Source organism: Cetorhinus maximus, chromosome 25 (assembly GCF_964194155.1).
Source record: "Cetorhinus maximus chromosome 25, sCetMax3.hap1.1, whole genome shotgun sequence".
Classification (NCBI taxonomy): Eukaryota; Metazoa; Chordata; class Chondrichthyes; order Lamniformes; family Cetorhinidae; genus Cetorhinus; species Cetorhinus maximus.
In genome coordinates this window covers 41,947,675-41,970,302 of record NC_135903.1, presented here as the reverse complement: position 1 = coordinate 41,970,302, position 22,628 = coordinate 41,947,675, and the positions used below count along the sequence as shown (strand labels likewise).

The following is a 22,628-nucleotide window of genomic DNA, read 5'->3' as shown; positions in this document are numbered from 1 at the left end:
GCAGTGGGAGACTTGTGCCCTGTTGGGCAGAATGAGCTCTTTTCTCTGCTGTAACTTTTTTGGATTCATTCATGGGATGTGGGTGTCAGTGGCTGGGCCAGCATTTATTGACCACCCCTAATTGCCCTTGAGAAGGTGGTGGTGAGCTGCCTTCTTGAACCTCTTCAGTTCATATGTTGTAGGTACACCCACAGTACTGTTAGGCAGGGAGTTCTGGGATTTTGAACCTGTGATAGTGAAGGAACGGCGATATATTTCCAAGTCAGGATGGTGTGTGGTTTGGAGGGGAACTTCCAGGTGGTGGTGTTCCCATGCATCTGCTGCTCTTGGCCTTCTAAATAGTAGCAGCTGTGGGCTTGGAAAGTGCTGTCTAAGGAACCTTGGTGAGTTACTGCAGTGCACATGTAGATGGCATACACTGCTGCCACTGTGAGTCAGTCAGTGGTGGAGGGAGTGGATGTTTGTGGGTGGGGTGCTGATCAAGTGGGCTGCTTTGTCCTGGAGGGTGTCAAGCTTCTTGAGTGTTGTTGGAGCTGCACTCATCCAGCAAGTGGAGAGTATTCCATCACACTCCTGACTTGTGCCGTGAAGATGGTGGACAGGCTTTGGGGAGTCAGAGGTGAGTTATTCACCGCAGGATTCCTAGCCTTTGACCTGCTCTTGTAGCCACAGTATTTATATGACTAGTCCAGTTCCGTTTCTGGTCAACGGTAGCCCCCAGGATGTGATAGTGGGGGATTCAGCAATGGTAATGCCACTGAATGTCAAGGGGTGATGGTTAGATTGTCTCTTGTCGGAGATGGTCATTGCCTGGCACCTGTGTGGCATGAATGTTACTTGCCATTTGTCAGCCCAAGCCTAGATATTGTCCATGTCTTGCTGCATTGGACATGGACTGCTTCAGTATCTGAGGAGTCGCGAATTATGTGGAATGTTGCGCAATGATCAACAAACATTCCCACTTCTCACCTTATGGTGGAAGGAAGGTCATTGTTGAAGCAGCTGAAGATGGTTGGGCCGAGGACTCTACCCTGAAGAACTCCTGCAGGGATGTCCTGAAGCTGAGATGATTGACCTTCAACAACCACAAGCATCTCTCTTTGTGGTAGGTGTGACTCTAATTAGTGGAGAGTTTGCCCCTGATTCCCATTGACCGCAGTTTTGCTAGGTCTCTTTGCTGCCACACTCGGTCAAATGTGGCCTTTATGTCAAGGGCAGTCACTCTCACCTCACCTCGGGAGTTCAACTCTTTTGTTTAAGTTTGAACCAAGGCTGTAGCGAGGTCAGGAGCTGAGTGGCCCTGGTGGAACCCAAACTGGGCATCAGTGAGCAGGTTATTGCTAAGCAAGTGCCGCCTGATCGCACATTGATGACCTCTTCCATTACTTTCCTGATGATCGAGAGTAGACTGAAGGGGTGGTAATTGGCTGGGTTGGATTTATCCTGCATTTTTTTGTGTTCAGGACATATCTGGGCAATTTTCAACATAGCCAGGTAGATGCCAGTGTTGTAGCTGTACTGGAACACTTGGCTAGGGGTGTGGCAATTTCTGGAGCACAAGTCTTCAGTATTGCCGAAATGTTGTCAGGGCCCAGAACCTTTTCAATATCCAATGCCTTCAGCCGTTTCTTGATATCACGTGGAGTGAATCGAATTGGCTAAAGACTACCACCTGTGGTGCTGGGGACCTCTGGAGGAGGCCGAGATAGATCATCCACTTTGCACTTCTGGCTGAAAACTGTTCCAAATGCTTTAGCCTTATCTTTTGCACTGCTGTGCTGGGGCTCCCCATTATTGAGGATGGGGATATTTGTGGAGCCACCTCCTCCAGTGAGTTGTTTAATTGTCCACCACCATTCACGGCTGGATGTGGCAGGACTGCAGAGCTTAGATCTGATCCATTGGTTGTGGGATCACTTCGCTCTGTCTATCACATGCTTCTTATGCTGTTTGGCATGCAAGTAGTCCTGAGTTGTAGCTTCACCTGGTCGATACCTCATTTTTAGGCATGCCTGGTGCTGCTCCTGGTATGCCCACCTGCACTCTTCATTGAACCAGGGTTGTTCCCCTGGCTTGGTGGTAATGGTAGAGTGGGGGATATGCCGGGTCATGAGGTTATAGATTGTGGTTGTGCACAATTCTGCTGCTGCTAATGGTCCACAGCACCTCATGGATGCCCAGTCTTGAGATGCTAGATCTGTTCAAAGTCTATCTCATTCAGCATGGTGGTAGTGCCACACATAACGATGGAGGCTACCGAAGACAGGACTCATCTCCACAAGGACTGTGCGATGATCACAATGCCATCATTGACAGATGCACCTGCAGCAGGCAGAATGGTGAGGTTGTGGTCAAGTATGTTTTTCCCTCTTGTTGGTTTCCTCACCACTGCTGCAGGCCCAGTCTAGCAGCTATGTCCTTTAAGACTCAGCCAGCTCAATCAGTATTTGTGCTACCGAGCCACTGTTGGTGATGGATATTGATGTCCTCTGTTCAGAGAACATTCTGCACCCTTGCCACTCTCAGTGCTTCCTCCAAGTGGTGTTCAACATGGAGGAGCACTGATTCATCTGCTAAGTGCAGGTGGTGGTATGTGGTAATCAGCAGGAAGTTTCCTTGCCCATGTTTGACCTGATGCCATGAGGCTTCATGGGGTCCGGAGTCGATGTTGAGGACTACCAGGGCAACTCCCTCCTGACTGTATATCACTGTGCTGCCACCTCTGCTGGGTCTGTCCTGCCGGTGGGACAGAACGTACCCAAGGATGGCAATGGTAGTGTCTTGGGCATTACCTGTAATGTATGATTCCGTAGATGATTCATACAAGTCAATGTAGTTCTATGTATTTGATGTTTATTAATGCAAGCCATCTAACCATGTGTGTGTACAAGTGGTTTTGTATCTGTGCATATATATTTATATATATATATGTATGCGTGTGTGTGTGTGTGTGTGTGTGTGTATGTGTCTATATATCTTTGTCTCTTCGTGTGTTTTTACAGTGCCTCTAACTGATTTCCTTTTTATTCAAGGTCTTGATATGTTGTACTGATATGACAATGCCTGAGTATGAGACATTGGATGATCGCTGCTCGCCAGGGAGTGACTGCGTGGAGCCAGGTACAGTCTGAATCCATTCAAATGTACAGCTGGCTAAATGACAAATCCCAGAGTCAGATTTGACTATCATCCCACAACATTATACAGCCTTACACCCAATAAAATACTGAAACTCCTGAACATCATTAAACTTCCTGTCATTCCTTGATGCCCTTGCCAAATAAAAATCTCACCATCACAGCCTTGGAAATTTCACTTGACTCCCAGATCCCATAACCCTTTTCAGGAAACAAGTTTCAGATTTGCACTAGCCTTTGCATGAAAATGTGCTTTCTCTTTTCACTCCTGAAACGCTTTCATTTTAAGATTGTGTCCCTTGTTCTGGATTTCCCCAGCAGGGGAAATAGTTTCTATATACCCTATTGAAGTGTTTTATAATTTCAAAGATGACGATTAGATCATCCCTCAACTTTCTCATCTCAAGGCAAATTACGAACCCAGTTAATGCAACCTAGCCTCATGATTTAACCCTTTCAGTCTGGCATCACCACGCCAGTGAGAACATTCAGAAAAGGACTTCCACATCTAAATCAAGTGAGTGAGAGTCCTTGTCATGGCAGATCCTTCAGTCATCTCTATATTTGAGACATTAGGTGCCACCCTCTTGGTTCCCCCTCCCCACCCCCAACATTATGGGAGGATCAGTAATTGGTTGTATGGGAAATGCCATAGAGTGAGGGCCCAGGTCAGTTTGGAGCTATCCAAGTGTGAAACAAGCACCAGTTGGCTAATTTCACTGAGCCCCAAACACGTGTCAAAGTCTGCCAAGTCAGCTCAAAAACTGTTTCAAAAAATTTATGGGGTGTGGGGATCACTGGCAAGGTCAGTGTTTTTTGTCCGTTCCTAATTGAAAAGGTGGTGGTGAACTGCCTTCTTGAACCACTGCAATAAAGGCAGTGGGTGTGGGACGGAGAGTGGTGTAGCGGTATTGTAGGTGGACTAGTGGCCCAGGCTAATGCTCTGGAGATGTGGGTTCAAATCCCACCATGGCAGCTAGCATCTGGAATTATAAACTTATTCTCAGTAATGGTGACCATGCAATTATCATTGATTGTTGTAAAAACCCATCTGGTTCACTAAAGCCCTTTAGGGAAGGAAATCTGCTGTCCTTATCTGGTCTGGCCTCCATGTGACTCCAGACTCCAGACCGACAATGACTCTTAACTGCCCTCTGAGATGGCTGAGCAAGCAATTCAGCTCAAGGGTAATTTGCTAGTGACACCCACATCCCATGAAAGAATAAAGAAAAAAAATGTCCATATGGTGTAGGTGCACCCACAGTGCTGTTAGGGAGGAGATCCATGGTTTTGACTCAGCAACAGTGAAGAAGTGGCAATATATTTCCAATTCATGATGGTGTTTGACTTGGAAGGGAATTTGTAGGTGGTGGTTATCCCATGAGCCAGCTGCCTTTGTTCATCTAGGTGATGGAGGTTGCAGGTTTGGAAGGTGCTGTCAAAGGAGTTTTGGTGAGTTGCTGCAGTGCATCTTGTAGATGGTACATGGTGCTGTCATTGTGTGCCGGTAGTAAAGAAAGTGAATGTTGAAGGTGGTGGATGGGGTGCCAATCAAGTTGGCTGTTTTGTCCTGGATGGTGTAGAGCTTCTTGAGTGTTGTTAGGGCTACACTCATCCAGGCAAGTGGGGAGTAGTCCATCACACTCCTTACTTGTGCCTTTTAATATACTGGACAGGCTTTGGGGAGTCAGGAGATGAATTATTCACCACAAACTTCCCAGCCACTGACTTGCTCTTGTAGCCACAATATTTTTACGCCCGGTCCAGTTAAATTTATAGTTAATGGTAACCCCCAGGATGTGGATGATTTGGGATTCAGTAGTGGTAATACTGTTGAATGTTAGGGGGAGATGGTTAGATTCTCTCTTGTTGGAGATGGTCATTGCCTGGCACTTATGTGGCACTTGCCACTTATCAGCCCAAGCCTGAATGTTGTCCAGGTCTTGCTGCATGCAGACATGCACTGCTTCAGTATCTGAGGAGTTGTGAATAGAACTGGACACTACAATTATCCCCACTTCTGACCTTATGTTGGAGGGAAGGTCATTGACAAAGCAGCTGAAGATGGTTGGTCCGAGGACACTACCCTGTGTCAAAGTGTGCCAGACTCTTCTGAAGGCATTGAGGGAAGTTGACTGCAAAGATCATTAAGGGACATTTGGGCGATGGGTGTTTTCTAATTCATGCAAATTAAAGTTTACATTACTGGCAGACTGTGGAAAGGTCCAACCTCCCTGGGCGAACCAGTTTTACATGTTTTCAGCTTTTGCCCTGTGACACTGTAATAAACACAGAAATTCCAGCAATAAATCTCATCAAACATCAGGAATAGATTCTTCACTGAGATCATTGGGAAAGGCTGGGATCAATGCTGTGTCTCCAGCACTCCCTGCTTGCAGCTCACTGCAGAGAGAGTACGTGGCACATTGCTTTGTGTCTGTACAGCATGACATTTACATGTTTATTCCTCCAACAAATAGCAAGCAAGACATGACCTCCTTCACTTAGCCAAAGATACACGAAATCCACAGGGAGAGGAGCACAATGGGTCTTCAGTGTTAGCCCGGTACTCAAGTATTCATAAAGATAAAAATGAAGGCTAGGGAACAGCTTGTGTACTGTGTGACCTGTGAAATGTGTAAGGTGTAGTGTAGGTACATACCTGAGCTAGGCAGAGTGAGTGTACATATAATGGTTGTCATGGAGTCATTAGATTCAGGAAATAGACGCTGAGCTATGAAAGAGATGGATACATTGTGCAGTGCATGGGCTAGGAAAGCATTTTTAAACTAGACTTCCATAGCACAGCTAAGGTGAAGAAGGGGAGAGGGCACGGAAAAAAGAATTGAGGTTCTGTGTGCTTAAATAAATCACCCATGCAGGCCTACAACAATTAGAGAGAATGTTGGTGATGACCTCTTTAAAGCCTACAGGAAATGTCCGCCCCTTGATTTGTACCATTTATGGTTTGTGGGCGGGATTAGGAGCTGGTGGTAACAATTTTTAAATTCATTTACGGGTTGTGAGTGTCGCTGGCTAGGCCAGCATTTATTGCCCATCCATAATTGCCCTTGAAAAGTTGGTGGTGAGCTGCCTTCTTGAACTGCTGCAGTCCCTGTGGTGTAGGTACATGCACAGTGCAGTTAGGGAGGGAGTTCCAGGAGTTTGACCCAGTGACAGTGAAGGAACGTCGATATATTTCCAAGTCAGGATGGTGAATGGCTTGGAGGGAAACTTCCAGGTGGTGGTGTAATCATGTATCTGCTGCCCTTGTCCTTTTAGATTGTAGTGATCATTGGTTTGGAAGGTGCTACCTAAGGAGCCTTGGTGAGTTCCTGCAGTGTTTCTTGTAGATGGTACACACTGCTGCCGTTGGTGGTGGATGGAGTGAATGTTTATGGAAGGAGTGCCAAGCAAGCGGATTGCTTGTCCTGGATGGTGTCAAGCTTCTCGGGTGTTGTGGGAGCTGCACTCATCCAGGCAAGTGGGGAGTATTGCATCACATTCCTGACTTGTGCCTTGTAAATGGTGGACAGGATTTGGGGAGTCAGGGGAGGTGTGTTACTTGCCACAGGGTTCCTAGCCTCTGACCTCCTCTTGTAGTGACAGTATTTATATGGCTGGTCCAGTTCCTTTTCTGGTCAATAGTAACCCCCAGGATGTTGATAGTGGGGGATTCAGTGATGGTAATGCCATCGTATGTCAAGGGACGATGGTTGGATTCTCTCTTGTTGGAGATGGTCATTGCCTGGCAGTTGTGTGGCATGAATGTTACTTGCCACTTGTCAGCCCAAGCCTAGATATTGTCCAGGTGTTGCTGCATTTGGACATGGACTGCTTCAGTATCTGAGGAGTCACGAATGGTGCTGAACATTGTGCAATCATCAGCGAACATCCCCACTTCTGACTTTATGATGGAAGGAAGGTCATTGATGAAGCAGCTGAAGATGGTTGGGCCGAGGACACTACCCTGAGGAATTCCTGCAGTGATGTCCTGGGACTGAGATGATTGACCTCCAACAGCCACAACCATCTTCCTTTGGGCTAGGTATGACTCCAATCAGCGGAGAGTTTTCCCCCAATTCCCACTGACTCCAGTTTTTGCTAAGGTTCCTTGATGCTACACTCGGTCAAATGCTCCTTGATGTCAAGGACAGTCGCTCTCACCTCACCTTGGGAGTTCAGCTCTTTTGTCCATGTTTGAACCAAGGCTGTAATGAGGTCAGAAACTGCGTAGCCCTGGTGGAACTCAAACTGAGCTTCAGGGAGTGGGTTATTGCTATGCAACTTGATAGCACTGTTGATGACACCTTCCAGCAGTTTACTGATGTGGCAGTAATTGGCTGGGTTGGATTTGTCCTGCTTTTTGTGCACAGGACATACCTGGGCAATTTTCCACATTGCCAGGTAGATGCCAGTGTTGTAGCTGTACTGGAACAGCTTGGCTAGGGGCGCAGCAAGTTCTGGAGCAGAAGTCTTCAGTACTGTTGCCGGAATATTGTCATTGCCTTTGCAGTATCCAGTGCCCTCAGCTGTTTTCTGTTATCACATGGAGTGAATCAAATTGGCTGAAGACTGGCATGTGCGATGCAGCCATGGATTAGCTAAGGGTGATCAACATAGGGAGGATCAGCTCCTGGTCATCACTATGCAGTGACTGGGATATAGCCTAGTGCGTCTTTGGCTGGATGAGCAATTCTCATCTTACCACTGACCAATTTGTCTAATGAGACCAGACTAACTATAGGGTAACCCCCTTTTCAATTTTTGGATGGATCTATTGGTGACAGGAGCATCTGCTAGAAAAAGGCAGGACCTGATTAGAGTCACTCACTCTGGTTGAATGAATTCTTGGAGATTTTATCACCCCCCCCTCCCCCACCACCACCACCCCCCCGCCCCCAAACCCCACACCCCCAACCACCCGGCCAGTCAAACAGACTTTTCCCCATCTCCAATATTTTAATGAATCAAAATAGGATCATACGAATTAGGAGCAGGAGTAGGCCATTCGGCCCCTCGAGCCTGCTCTGCGTTTGAATAAAATCATGGCTGATCTTATTGTAGCCTCTACTTTTCTATCTACTCGCTATACCCTTTGACTCCTTTATCAGTCAAGAAAATCTATCCAATTCGACCTTCAAAATATTCAATGACCCAGTCTCCACTGCTCTCTGGGAAGGCAATTGCATAGATTAAATACCCTCTTAGAGAAAAAAAATTCTCCTTATCTCCATCTTAACTGGGAGATCCCTTATTTTTAAACTGTGTCCCTAGTTCTAATCTCTCCCCAAGGGGAAACATCCTTTCAGTATCTACCCTGATCTTATATGTTTCAATAAGATCACCTCTTATTCTTCTAAACTTTAGTGGATACAGGCCCAACTTGTCCAACCTTTCCTCATAAGACAACCCTTTCATCCCAGGAATCAGTTGAGTGAACCTTCTCTACACTGCTTACAAAAATGTTCAAAGAAAATGTAAAACGCTTGTTTGAATTCTGATGCTCTTTCTCCTTCGCGCTTGCAGCAATGTCCAGGAGATTCACCTGGAATTCCTGGAGATCCTGAGACAATTCTGCAGGGTTGGAAACCTTAGGCTGAATGAATATCTGCCTGCTGAGGCCAGATAATCTTGTCAGGATTCCCAGTGCCATTTCGGTTGCCATCTGCGTGGCTACCTTCACTTCCTAATCCCATCCACAAACTAAAAATGGCACAAATCAAAAGACAAACATTCCCAGCAGGATTTAGAGGGATCCTCACAAGTTCCCTCTTTTTTTTTGGAATGCGTGAGTAATTTATTTAAGTGTGTGTCTCCTTTAATGTTTTATGCACAGCTGCATGCGCACGCTAACTTTAAAGGGACACACTTGTCATGCCTAATTACACAGGGACTTTATTGTTACTCTGTGGCCATGCAGCTTAGGGCGAATTTTTTGTATGTTCTCAGCTAAAACTCTATAAGATTTTGCTTGTATAACATTGCGGCGTTTTGCTACTGAGACAATTTCAAACTATTTGCAATTACTGTAGAACAAACAGAACTCCTCTGGCAACCCAATATTTTCTTCATAGTATCAGATGTGACTGGCTGGGTGGGGTTCTTGTCTCTGAGTCTATAAACGTTGTTGGAGAAAATCCCTCTGCAGAGACTGGAGCACAAAATCCAGTCTGACGTTCCCATAGTACTGAGGGAGTGCTGCACTGGTGTAGGCGCCTTTCAGATGAGCTGTTAAACCTAGGCACCATCTGCCCTCTCAGGTGGACTTAAGATCCCATGATGCTATTTCAAAGAAGAACAGGGGAGTTCTTCTGCAGTCCTGGCCACTCTTTATTCCTCAGCCCACAAAAATAGATTAGCTGGTCATTTAACTCAGTGCTGGTTGTGGGTCTTACTTGTGTGCAAATTGGCTGCCATGTTTTCTACATTAATACAGTACTCCATTGGCTGCAAAGACTTTGGGATGTCCTGAGGTGATGAAGAACACTGTATAAATACAACCCTTTCTTCTTTCATGAGACTTTCTGGCAATTTCACTGTAACGAAAGGGTGAGGGGGACCATGGCTGCACCATGGGAGGTGAAAAAGCTTTTAAGATGCTTGTCAGGGACCTCTGGTCTGAGCTTGAGAGGATCTGGCTGCAGATTGCAGCATCCAGAAAGCTAACGAGATAATCTGGCCCTCTTAGCTTTCTTGTACCAGGATGGGGATTGGTTGATGGAGGTGACAAGGGTCCAGATATGTTTTCCTCCTGAGAGATAGCAAGATGTTTGATTCCCATTCCAGGGCAGCAGCTCAACACGTTCACTCCTCTAATGTAGCTGGGAAATCCGATTGAAATCCACATTCCATATGATCGCCCAGCTCTCCAAGGTGAAGATGTTGGATTTCACAGTCCCAGCATGATCATCCTGAGAGATGTTATTTATTGTGCCAGAGACTCCTGCACCCTAGCTGCAGCGATCATTGTGATGACTCTCCGTTCCCTGGAGAACTGGAGAGATGCCATGGGCTGAATTTTACCAGCTCTCTGGAGATGGGCTGGGAGTGGGAGGGCATAGAAAGTATCGTGAGGGAGGCTCGATGTCCTGCTGCTGCCACCACAGGGTATTGTTAATGGTGAGAGTGGCAGTGTCTGGGGCAGGTGACCAATTAATGCAATTAATTAGCCAATTAACAGCCACATCCTGCCCCACTACCTCTTTTTAACAGCATCAGGATGGCCACATGGGGAGACCGCCAGATATATTGAGACGGCCTCCAAGTGGATCCCGGGGTAGGAGGGGCTGCACAGATCCTGGTAAATATCTCAGTTCAATATTGGGTCATGCATCTTTCCCATATGTCCTTGGGACACAGGAAGTTTTTTTTATACTTGTTCATGGGATGTGGGTGTCACTGGCAGGGCCAGCATTTATTGCCCATTCCTAATTGTCCTTAAACTGAGTGGCTTGCTAGGCCATGTCAAGAGTCCACCACATTAGTGTGGGTCTGAAGTCACATGTGGGCCAGATCAGGTAAGGATGGCAGATTTCCCTCCTAGTGAACCAGATGGGTTTTTACAACAATCAATGATAAGTTTCATTGAGATCTGAAAAAGAGTCATATGGACTTGAAACGTTGTCTCTGCCTCTCTCTCCACAGATGCTGTCAGACCTGCTGAGATTTTCCAGCATTTTTTGTTTTCGTTTCAGATTTCCAGCAGCCATAGTATTTTGCTTTCATATTAATGATAGTTTAATGGTCGCCATTACTGAGACTAGCTTTAAATTCCAGATTTTATTTTAATAATTGAATTTAAATTCCACCGGCTGTAATGGTGGGATTTGAACTTGTGCCTCCGCTGGTTAGAGTCATACCTAGCTCAAAGGAAGATGGTTGTGGTTGTTGGAGGTCAATCATTTCAGTTCCAGGACATCACTGCAGGAGTTCCTCAGGGTACTGTCCTAGATCTAATTATCTTCAGCTGCTTCATCAATGACCTTCCTTCCATCATAAGGTCAGTGGGGATGTTCACTGATGATTTAACAATGTTCAGCACCATTCATGACTCCTCAGATACTGTAGCAAGTCTGTGTCCAAATGCAGCAAGACCTGGACAACATTCAGGCTTGGGCTGATAAGGGGCAAATAACATTCGCACTGCACAAGTGACAGGCAATGTCCATCTCCAACAAGAGAGAATCTAACCATCGCCCCTTGACATCCAATGGCATTACCATCACTGAATCCCCCACTATCGGCATCCTGGTGATTATCATTGACCAGAAACTTAACTGGATCTGTCATATAAATGTTGTGTCTACAAAAGCAAGTGAGAGTCTGGGAATTCTGCAGCTAGTGATTCACCTCCTGACTTTTCAAAATCTGTCCACAATCTGCAAGGCTCAAGTCAGGAGTATGATGGAGTACTCTCCACTTGCCTGGATGAGTGCAGCTCCAATTTCCTCCAACCACTCCAGAAGCTCAAGTATCCCACTTGATCAGCACCCTATCCACCACCTTAAACATTTACTCCCCCCACCACCGATGCACAGTGGCAGCAGTGTATACCATCTACAAGATGCACTGCAGTAGCTCACCAAGGCTCCTTGGACAGCATCTTCCAAACCCTTGACCTCTGCTACCTAGAAGGACAAGGGCAGCAGATGCATGGGAACACCACCATCTGCCAGTTTCCCTCCAAGTCACTCACCATCCTGACTTGGAAATATATCGCCGTTCATTCACTGTTACAGGGTCAAAATCCTGGAACTCCCTTTCTAACAGCACTGTGGGTATATCTACACCACATGGACTGCAGCAGTTCAAGAAGGCAGCTCACCACCGCCTTCTCAAGGGAAATTAGGGATGGACAATAAATGCTGGCCTAGCCTGCGATTCTTACATCACATGAAAGAATAAAACAAATTAATAGAAAGTTAACTGAGTGACAGGAAAAAAGAGAGTAGTGTTGAATTGTTTCTTTTTGGACTGGAGGAAGGCAAACACTGGAGTTCCCCAGGGATCAGTACTAGGACCATTGCTTTTCTTGGTATATATTAATGACTTTGACTTTGGTGTGCAGGGCATAATTTCAAAATTTATGGATGACACAAATCTTGAAAGTATTGTGAACTGTGAGGAGGATAATGTTAGACTTCAACAGGATACAGACAGGTTGGTGGAATGGGCAGACAGGTGGATGATGAAATTTAATGCAGAGAAATATGAAGTGATTCATTTTGGTAAGAAGAACAAGGAGAGGCAATCTAAAATAAAGAGCATAATTCTCAGCAGGTACAGGAACAGAGACCTGGGGCTATCTATACACAAATTGTTGAAGGTTGTTGGGCAAATTGAGAAAGTGGTTAAAAAGGCATATGGGGTCCTGGGCTTTAAATATAGAGGCCGGGAGTAGAAATTTAAGGAAGTTATGATGAATTTTTATAAAACACTGGTTTGGTTGCAACTGGAGTATTGTGTTCAGTTCTAGGCACAACGCTTTAGGAAGGATGTTAAGATTTTAGAGAGAATGCAGAAAAGATTCGCAAGAATGGTTCCAGGGTTGAGGAACTTCCGTTACAGGGATGGATTGGAGAAGCTGGGGCTGTTCCCCTTAGAGGAGAGAAGGTTGGGAGGAAATCGGTATTCAAAATCATGAGGGTTCTACACAGAGTAGACAGAGACAATGTTACCATTGGTGGAGGGGCTGAGAACCAAAGGACAGGGATTTAAGATGATTGGCAAAAGGACCAAAGGCAACATGAGGATTTTTTTTTACACAGCGAGTTGTTGGGATCTGAGAGTGTGGTGGAGGCAGATTCAATTGTGTTGTTTAGAAGGAAATTGGATAATCACCTGAAGATAAGAAAATTGCTGTGTTATGGAGAAGGTGTGGGGTATAATGGGACTAGCTGAATTACCCTTGGAGAGAGCCAGCATGGACAGGATGGGCTGAATGACCTTATTCTGTGCTGTAACTGTCGTATGATTTGTGCAATAGTGTAAAATGTCTAATAGTAAGTTGGCAATTCATTTTACATCACTCCTGGTTTTACTTCCATTCATATTGATAGGACAGAGTCGTGTGGTTAGGATTTCTCCTGTGTTAGGAGCATGGCTAGTTCTGGAGCTCAGGTTTTCAGAATTACAGCTAGGATGTTATATTAGAACCTGTAGCCTTTGATGTGTTCAGTGCACAACCATTTCTTGATGTCACATGGAGTGAATTGAGTTGGCTGAAGACTGCCATCTGTGAAGGTTGGAACCTCTGGACCAAGCTGCAGAGGGTGGTTAAAGATGTTTGCAAACACTTTCATCTTGAGTTTTGCACTCATGTGCTGGATTCCACCATCACTGAGGATGCGGATGTTTATGGAGCCTCCTCCTCCCAATAGATGTTTAAGTGTCAACCACCATTCATGACTGGACATGAATTTTGACCTGATCCCCTATAAAAACAGTCACTTTGTAATACAGAATTTGACTATTGCTGTAAAGAGACATGTTGTTGAAGCTTTTCATCTTGCACTCATCAGGATAAACACAAGAATTCCAAATTTCAAACGATCAATTGTTGTGATTGTTTGAAATTTGGCATTCTTGCATTTGTCCTGATAAGTGCCTGACAAACATGCCTCTCTTTTTAGCAAGATTGCTTATCTGCATACCTGTTCATAAAATATGAGACAAACATGTCTCACACACTTGGGATACCAGGTAATCTATAAAACCAGGGACAGGTTAGGAAACAGAATTTTAAAACTCTAGCAATTGAAAGGAGCACAGCTAGGTCACCATACTCTGGGAAATTGTTCAGCCACAGGAACATTTTCAATAAACAATTCAATAAAGAAACAGGATCTGCTTTCTTTCAGACCATCATACGGTAAATCAGAACCCTGACAGGCTGACCTGTACTGAGAAAAATAAGCACACACTCTCACGCACACACACATGTGCACCAGCTCATGGACACACACGTGCACACAAACCACACACATTGACACGCTCATGCACATATATGTGCACACACACACACATGCATTCACACACAAACTATTGATCATGGGCAATGCGTGGAGGAACATTTCACCCGTGAGAGTCGTGTCAGCGTGACTACCCCTGTCAGCTCATTTACTCTACCTGATCTCTGCTAGCTTGTGCCCTGGCTTAGTACCTGAGTCAGCTTGGGGCATTAGTTGCTATAAGAGTTTCATTATATAGACAGGCTTTTGTTAATTTGCTTGGCCAACACCCACAAAATGAGAAAGTTTTATTGAGCAACACAAATGCCCTCGAGCAGGCTCATTTTAAAACTGTGTAAGAATCCACAGTAGCTGATTTACGGGACCGCACCCCCTACAACCAGATGTTGCACCAATCACTTTGCGTTGCGCCCAAAGGGTTGACTAACGCCACAGGAATGTTCCTCAAGTCACTCAGTGAACAGTTTCCTCCCCAGCTGATAATATTTTTTGTGGATCCTGAGACTTTGGAGCTCGATACGTTGGCTTGTGGAAGGAAACCTCTTTTTATTAAATGTTCCTCGTAATTCAGCTTGAGCATATTGCCCACAGACAAGTTTGTTGCTGACACACCAAAAATATAATAACTAATACATTTATACAATGGCCTCATACAGCCTGGTTTCGTGCAGACATAAGGTGGTCAAACTTGGCCCCCGTAGGTGATGAAAGTCCGATCGTCCTGTGAGTTCTGACTGCGAGATGGACCGCTACCTGTTCTTATGTAACCCTCTTTACCCATCTATCTTGGGCCCAAAGAGCTTCCATGCTTCCTTAAAGGATCTTCCCCTTTAAGGTGACTCATATGATATGATGTACAGAATGCATAAAGAAATGAATTTCCTTCTCAGTAAACCACTATACCTTGACATAATGGCTACCTTCATAGAATCAAAGAATGCTGCAGCACAGAAAGAGGTCATTTGGCCTGTCAAATCCATGCTGGCTCTGCTCAAGAACAACTCAGCTAGTCTCAGTCCCCTGCCCTTTCCCCTTAACCCTGCAAATGTTTCCTTTTCAGCTGCTTATCCAATTCACTTTTGAAAGCCACAATTGAATCTGTCTTCATCACAGTCTTAGGCAGTGCATTCCATTTGATGGATGGTTTAACTGCTAATCAATTTAACCTGATATCTCGAGCCTAACAATACAAAGGATCATGATCTTGACCATCCCACAGAGTTAATGTGATTACAGGCTGGTCTAATTCACCCGTATTCTGTACCTTCATTGTTCTAGCTGGCCTCGCATTTTAACACAGGTCCTTACCGGACAGTGACCTCTGGGAAACTGACATAAAGCAAATTGTAACAGCTCAGTGAATCAAACTCCGTTCAGTAAATGATCTTAGTGTCTTGGTTTGTACAGTCTGGGATATGGAGTGATCACAGTGCTGAGATTGTACTGTCTGGGATATGGAGTGATCACAGTGCTGGGTTTGTACAGTCTGGGATATGGAGTGATCACAGTGCTGAGATTGTGCAGTCTGGGATATAAAGCGATCACAGTGCTGGGTTTGTACAGTCTGAGACAGGGAGTGGTCACAGTGCTGAGATTGTGCAGTCTGGGGTATGGAGTGATTAAAGTGCTGGGATTGTGAAATTTGGGATATAGAGTGATCACAGTGCGGGGATTATGTGGTTTGGGACAGGGAGTGATCACTGTGCTGAGATTGTACAGTCTGGGATATAGAGTGATGGCTATGGAAATCTGTGCACTTCTTTGAAAGGTCTATATAAAATCTCATAGCTAATAACACCCTCCAAAACATGTAGTAGAAACTTGTGCCTGTTTCAGCCTGACACAGCTAAACAAAATAAGTGGCAGCCATTCAGTAATTCATTCCTCAGGGCAATGCCTTGACCAATCAGGGTCAAGCTGCCTGGTTTAAATTTCAAACAATGCTTGACAATTAACTGTCAGTCACCATCAGTGGTGCATTCTCCATGGCAGTGCCACTTGCCAACCAATCAACACTCTCTCCGCATACAGTATAAATTGTTATTTTCCCCTTGTATTGGTATTCTTGCGAATGTCCTGATGAGTGCAAGACAAAAAGCTTTGACATGTCTCTTTTTTCAGCAATACTCAAGTTCTGTACTACCAAACGACTATAAGTTTGTGAATTTAAATAACTGCTGAATTCTAAAGGAGCTATCAGTCAAACTCACCAGAAAATCAGTCAGCATGTTTATGTTTATATTGTGTGGCTTAGCTCCTCTATCAACCAATTTACTTAGAGACAGGCAACTGACTGATCTTTGAAACATCATGCTACTTAAACTGGGACCAACATCACTGAGTAAAGCTCATTTTTAACTCCTTACGGGCTATGACTGAATGCTAGGAGCCAATAATAGCCTAAAGTGAGGAGAAAAATGTTTCATTTGATACTAATGGGTTCCCAGAAAATGAGACGAAGACTAAAACTGGATTTATTTCTGGTAAGACAGCCCATTCCTTTTCACCCGTTAGAGGACTATGTTATAACTATATAGGATTTTGCTCCATCGCAACATTTGTGTCTTAACAGGAATGGTAGCATGTTGGTATTTGGGCTTGGTATTGGTTATTGGGCTTGTAATCTAGAGGCCCAGAGAAATGCTCTGGAGATACAGGGTCAAATCCCACTACGGCAGCTGAGGGAATTTAAATTCAATTAACGAATAAATCTGGAATAAAAAGGTAGTCTCAGTGATGGTGACCGTGAAATTATCAGGTTTTCATAAGAACCCATCTGTCATCCTTACCTGGTGTGGCCTACATGCGACTCCAGGCAAACAGCAAAGTAGTTTGACTCGTAACTGCCCTCTGAAATGGCCTTGCAAACCCACTCAGTTATATCAAACTGCAACCGAAAGGTGGGACAGCCGACCTTGACTGAGACACCAAAAATGAGAAGGCACATCCTGCCCAATCGACCCTGCAAAATTCTCCTTACTAACAGCTGGGGACTTGTGCCAAAATTGGGAGACCTGTAACACAGACTGGTCAAACAACAGCCTGACATAGTCATACTCATGGAATTATATCTTACAGACAGACAATGTCCCAGACATCTAGGATTGTCAACTGTGATTAAATGTATTCCTGGAGTTTCATCATACGACTTGCCCCCCACACTCTTGCCATTAATTGGCCGACACATCCATCCTTGTGATGTACGGCCTTCCTACACCAACTGGAAAGCAAAAAGACTCATTACCCAATTTTATGATGCTTGCCAATCAGCTGTTTCTTTCACGTCTTCAATATTTTTACATCTTGTGAAGAAAAATGTTCAAAGAAAATGACCAAAAAAAAAATATATTTTTTAATGCCCCAATGATTTTTCTCCAGGATTGCATACAGCAATATGCTGGAGATTGAACTTCAATTCCTGGAGACTACAGGCCAATCCTGGAGAGTTGGCAACCCTACGAGACACCACCATCCCGATTCCTGAGTATGTCCCGTCCCTCTAGCAGGACAGACCTACCAGAGGTGGCGGCACAGTGCTATAAGGTTGGGAGGGCATTGCCCTGGGAGTCGTCAACATTGACTCTGGACCCAATGAGTTCTCAAGGCATCAAGTCAAACCTGATTATTACCACCTACTGTCCTCCCTCAGCTGATGAATCAGTAGTCCTCCATGTTGAACACCGCTTGGAGGAAGCACTGAGAGTGGTAAGGGCGGAGAATGTACTCTGGGTGGGGGACTTCAGTGTCCAAGACCAAGAGTGGCTCTGTCGCACCACTACTGACCACGTCCAAAAAGACATATCTGCCAGACGCCCAGGTGGTGACAGAATCAACATGAGGAGAAAATTACTTGACTTCATACTCACCAACTAACCTGTCACAGATGCATCTGTCCATGACAATATCGGTAGGAGTGACTATCGCACACTCCTTGTGGAGACAAAGTTCCGTCTTCACACTGAGTGTACCCTCCATCATGTTGTGTGGCACCACCACCGTGCTAAATGGGATAGATTTTGAACAGATCTAAGCAACTCAAAACTGGGCACCTATGAGGTGCTGTGGGCCATCAGCAGCAGCAGCAGAATTGTATTCAACCACAATTTGTAACCTCATGGCTCAGCATATCCCTTACTATATCATGATCGTCAAGCCAGCAGACCAACTCTGGTTAAATGAAGAATGCAGGAGGACATGTCAGGAGCAGTACCAGGCATACCTAAAAATGAGGCGTCAACCCGGTGAAGCTACAACACAGGACAATATGCATGCTAAACAGTGGAAGCAGCATGCAATAGACAGAACAATGCAATCCTACAATCAATAGATCAGATCTAAGCTCTGCAGTCCTGCCACTTTCAGCCGTGAATGGTGGTGAACAATTGAATAAATAACTGGAGGAGGAGTCCCTGAAAATATCCCCATCCATAATAATGGTAGAGTCCAGCGTCTCAGTGCAAAAGACAAGGCTGAAGCATTTGTAACTATTTTGAGCCAGAGGTGCTGAACGGAAGATGCTTCTCAGTCTCCTCCTGAGGTCTCCAGCATCACAGATGTCAGTCTTCAGACAATTCAATTCATTCCATATAATATTAAGAAACAGCTGAAGGTACTGGATCCTGCAAAGGCTATGGGCCCTGACAACATCCTGGCAGTTGTACTGGTGACTTGTGCTCCAGAACTAGCTGCACTCCTAGCCAAGCTGTACCAGTACAGCTACAACACTGGCTTTGACTCAACAATGTGGAAAATTGGCCAGATATGTCCTGTGCACAAAAAGGACAAATCTAACCTGGCCAATTATCCCATCAGTCTACCTTCAATCATCAGCAGTGATGGAAAGTGTCTTTGATGGTGCTATCAAGTGGCATTTACTGACCAATAACTTGCTGACTGATACTCAGTTTGGGATATGCCAGGGCAACTCAGCTCCTAACCTCATTACAGCCTTGTTCCAAACATGGACAAAAAGGACTGAACTCTGAGGTAAGGTGAGAGGGATTGCCCTTGATATCAAGGCAGCATTTGACCCAGGGTGACATCAGGGAATCCTACTAAAACTGAAGCCAATGAGAATCAGGGGCAAAGTACTCCACTACTCCACTTGCTACAGTCATATCTAGCACAAAGAAAAATGATTGTGATTGTTGGAAGCCAGTCATCTCAGCCGCTGGGAACAACCTGATTGAGTTTCTGATAATCTATTCTAGAAAGGATAAAGTAAAGGCTTGTATTTATATAGTACCTTTCACAATCTCAGAATGCCTCAATTTGTCCACAACAAGGCTCCACAAAGCAATATGGTAATAATCAGATAATTTGTTTGAGGTGTTGATTGAAGTATTGGCCAAGACACTGGGGAGAATTCTCCTTCTCTTCTTCAAAATAGTGCCATGGGATCATTCACATACACCCAAGAGGGCATATGGGGCCTCAGTTTAATGAGTCACGTGAAATGTGACAGCTCTGATGGTGCAGGGTTCCCTCAGTACTGCACTGGAGTGTTGGCCTAGATTGTACGGTCATAAGTTTTTGGAATGGGCCTTGAACCCACTGGCATTGTATAAATACACAGTCCCTCTTCTTTCATTCTCTGTGGTGCTCTCTAACTATCCATATGCAGATTGCTGGCCAATGCAGGCAGGACCAGGAAGATGAAGAAGTGTCAGTTTGTGGGCACACTTTGAGAGTGCTTTTTCAGACATGGCATCTGCTGCTGTCAGACTGATTCAAGTCTCTGGACATAAAATAAAAGGGATAGAAAAACAGCTCCTCCATACTGCCTTAGGACTTAGATGCAGCACGAAATTAAGATCAAGTAAACACACCAAGGGATAGCACCATTAGTTTCACAGCCACTATTCATTTATAGGTCAATAAATTGGGAGCGCTTTATTTTGCCTTTACTAGAGAGTTTCCTTGAGTAGACACATTAGGGAAGCAGAGGAAGGATAGATGAGCAAGGTAGGATAGCTATCAACCAATTATGAGGTTTATTAATCTTCGCTATCTGTTGGGAAAGATTTTTTTTTTGGATGCCACATTTGGCATCTAACTGCAACAGTTCCCTAGTGGTGATGGGTTCACCATTCCTCCTCAAAGTATGTCACCTTCCCAATTTTTAAAAATTATTTCATGGCATGTGGTAAAGCCAGCATTTGTTGCCCATCCCTAATTTCCCTTGAACTGAATGGCTTGTTAGGTCATTTCAGAAGGCAGTTAGGAGTCAACCACATTGCTGTAGGTCTGGAGTCACACGTACAAAAGAGCTGAACTCCAGAGGTGGCGTGAGAGTGACTGCCTTTGACATCAAGGCAGCATTTGACCGAGTGTGGCATCAAGGAGCCCTAGAAAAACTGGAATCAATGGGAATCAGGGGGAAAGCTCTCTGCTGGTTGGAGTCATACCTAGCACAAAGGAAGATGGTTGTAGTTGTTGGATGTCAATCATCTCAGTTCCAGATCATCACTGCAGGAGCTCCTCACGGTATGTCCTGGGCCCAAACATCTTCAGCTGCTTCATCAATGACCTTTCTTCCATCATAAGGTCAGAAATGGGGATGTTCACTGATGATTGAACAATGTTCAACACCTTTGGTGACTCCACAGGCACTGGAGCAGTCCATGTCAAAATACAGCAAAGCCTGGACAATATCCAGACTTAGGCTGACAAGTGACAAGTAACATTCGTGCCACATAAGTGCTAGGCAATGACCATCTCCAACAAGAGAGAATCTAACCATAGCCCCTTGACATTCAATGGTATTACCATCACTGAATCCCCCACTACCAACATTGACCAGAATCAGAAATGGACCAGCCATATAAACACTGTGGCTACAAGAGCAGGTCAGAGGCTTGGAATCCTGAGGCGAGTAACTCACCTCCTGACTCCCCAAAGCCTCTTCACCATCTACAAGGCACAAGTCAGGAGTGTGATGGGATACTCCCACTTGCCTGGATAAGTGCAGCTCCAACAACACTTGAGAAGCTTGACACCATCCAGGCTAAAGCAACCTGCTTGATTGGCACCCAATCCACAATATTCACTCCCTCCACCACCGATGCACACTGGCAGCAGTGTGTACCATCCACAAGATGCACTCATCTTGCAGGAACTCACCACGGTTCCTTAGGCAGCACCTTCCAAACCCACGACTGCTACTGTCTAGAAGGACAAGGGCAGCAGACACATGGGAACACCACCACCTGGAAGTTCCCCTCCAAGCCACTCACCACCCTGACTTGGTAAAATGTCGCCTTTCCTCTACTGTTGCTGGGTCAAAATCCTGGAACTATCCCCTAACAGCACTCTGGATGTACTTAGAGCACAGGGAGTGCAGTGGTTCAAGAAGGCAGCTCACCACCACCATCTCAAGGGCAATAAATGCTGGCCTAGCTAGAGATGCCCACATCCCATAAAAAATGAATTAAAAAATGTAGGCCATAATAGGTAAGTGTGGTAGATTTCCATCCCTAAAGGACATGAGTGAACCACACGGGTCTTTACAAGAATTGACAATAGCTTCATAGTTACCATTGCTGAGAATAGCTTTATATTCCAGATTTATTAACTGAATTCAAACTCCACCAGCTACTGTTGTGGGATTTGAACTCATGTCTCCAGAACATTAGCCTGGGCTTCTGGATTACTAGTTTAGTGACATTACCACTACACCACAGTTGGGGCCCATAGTCAAGTGCTTTCATCTCTATTTGCAATCCACTACCCATGATCAGTCCATGCAACAGAATCTTTGCTCAAGCATCCAAAAGTTATGCTGAACCCCAGTTGCATTTCAAGCCCGTGCCTCAGTGTGTTTGGTTGCTCTGAGTCCCCCAACATTGAAGAGAACAGGATCAGTCTCCATGCGGCTATTCCCCCTGTGACCCCTCTGCTCAAGATCTCAAACGAAATTGACCTGCTTTAACCCCTCTGGTCCCTTTCTTCTTCTTATGCACTGAAGAGACATCTTGAAATATCCACTGTGCATGTGAGCAGCATTGTAGAAAGGCAAGTTATTGTAGTTGGATTTCCTGAGGTGAGAATCTAAATGCTAGGATGCACTGAAGAGATGCAGTACGGTTGATAGCGTGCTAATCATGGCGTTCAACTCTACAGTCTCTTTATTGAATTATTAGCTGTTTTTAGATCTATTTTCCTGCAGTAACTACACTTTGGAGAGAGCAGTCTGTTCTGTAATCAAATTAGTCTTGACAGGGTAAGGCTGCTACCTGAGGCCAATGTCTGATAACAGAGGATTGATGCACTGCAGATCATGAGTTGTAACCAGCCAGGATTTAAATAAACTATTACGACCTGAAAGCCAAAACATGGATGAGGACAGAGGCTTGTGAAAGTGAATGGACTCTGTGCCCTTGGAATCTTAGCAGTAAAGACAAGAGAATAAATCAGCAAGAACAATTTGCATTTATATAGCACCTGTGTAAAATGCCCCAAGGCACTTCACAGGAGTATTATTAGACAACATTTGACAATGATCACATAAGGAGATATG

At 44.9% G+C, this 22,628-nt stretch overlaps 1 protein-coding gene across 2 annotated transcripts in view; it reads left to right on the top strand.

Moving 5' to 3' along the window:
* LOC144668071 (solute carrier family 15 member 2-like) overlaps positions 1-22,628 on the top strand; it is a 158,743-nt gene that overhangs the window by 17,474 nt on the left and 118,641 nt on the right. For both annotated transcript variants that reach the window (XM_078529841.1, XM_078529840.1), the window contains exon 2: positions 3,033-3,120. In XM_078529841.1, the coding sequence (XP_078385967.1) occupies positions 3,054-3,120 (67 nt within the window). In that variant the 5' untranslated portion in view covers positions 3,033-3,053. The remainder of the gene's footprint in view (positions 1-3,032; positions 3,121-22,628) is intronic.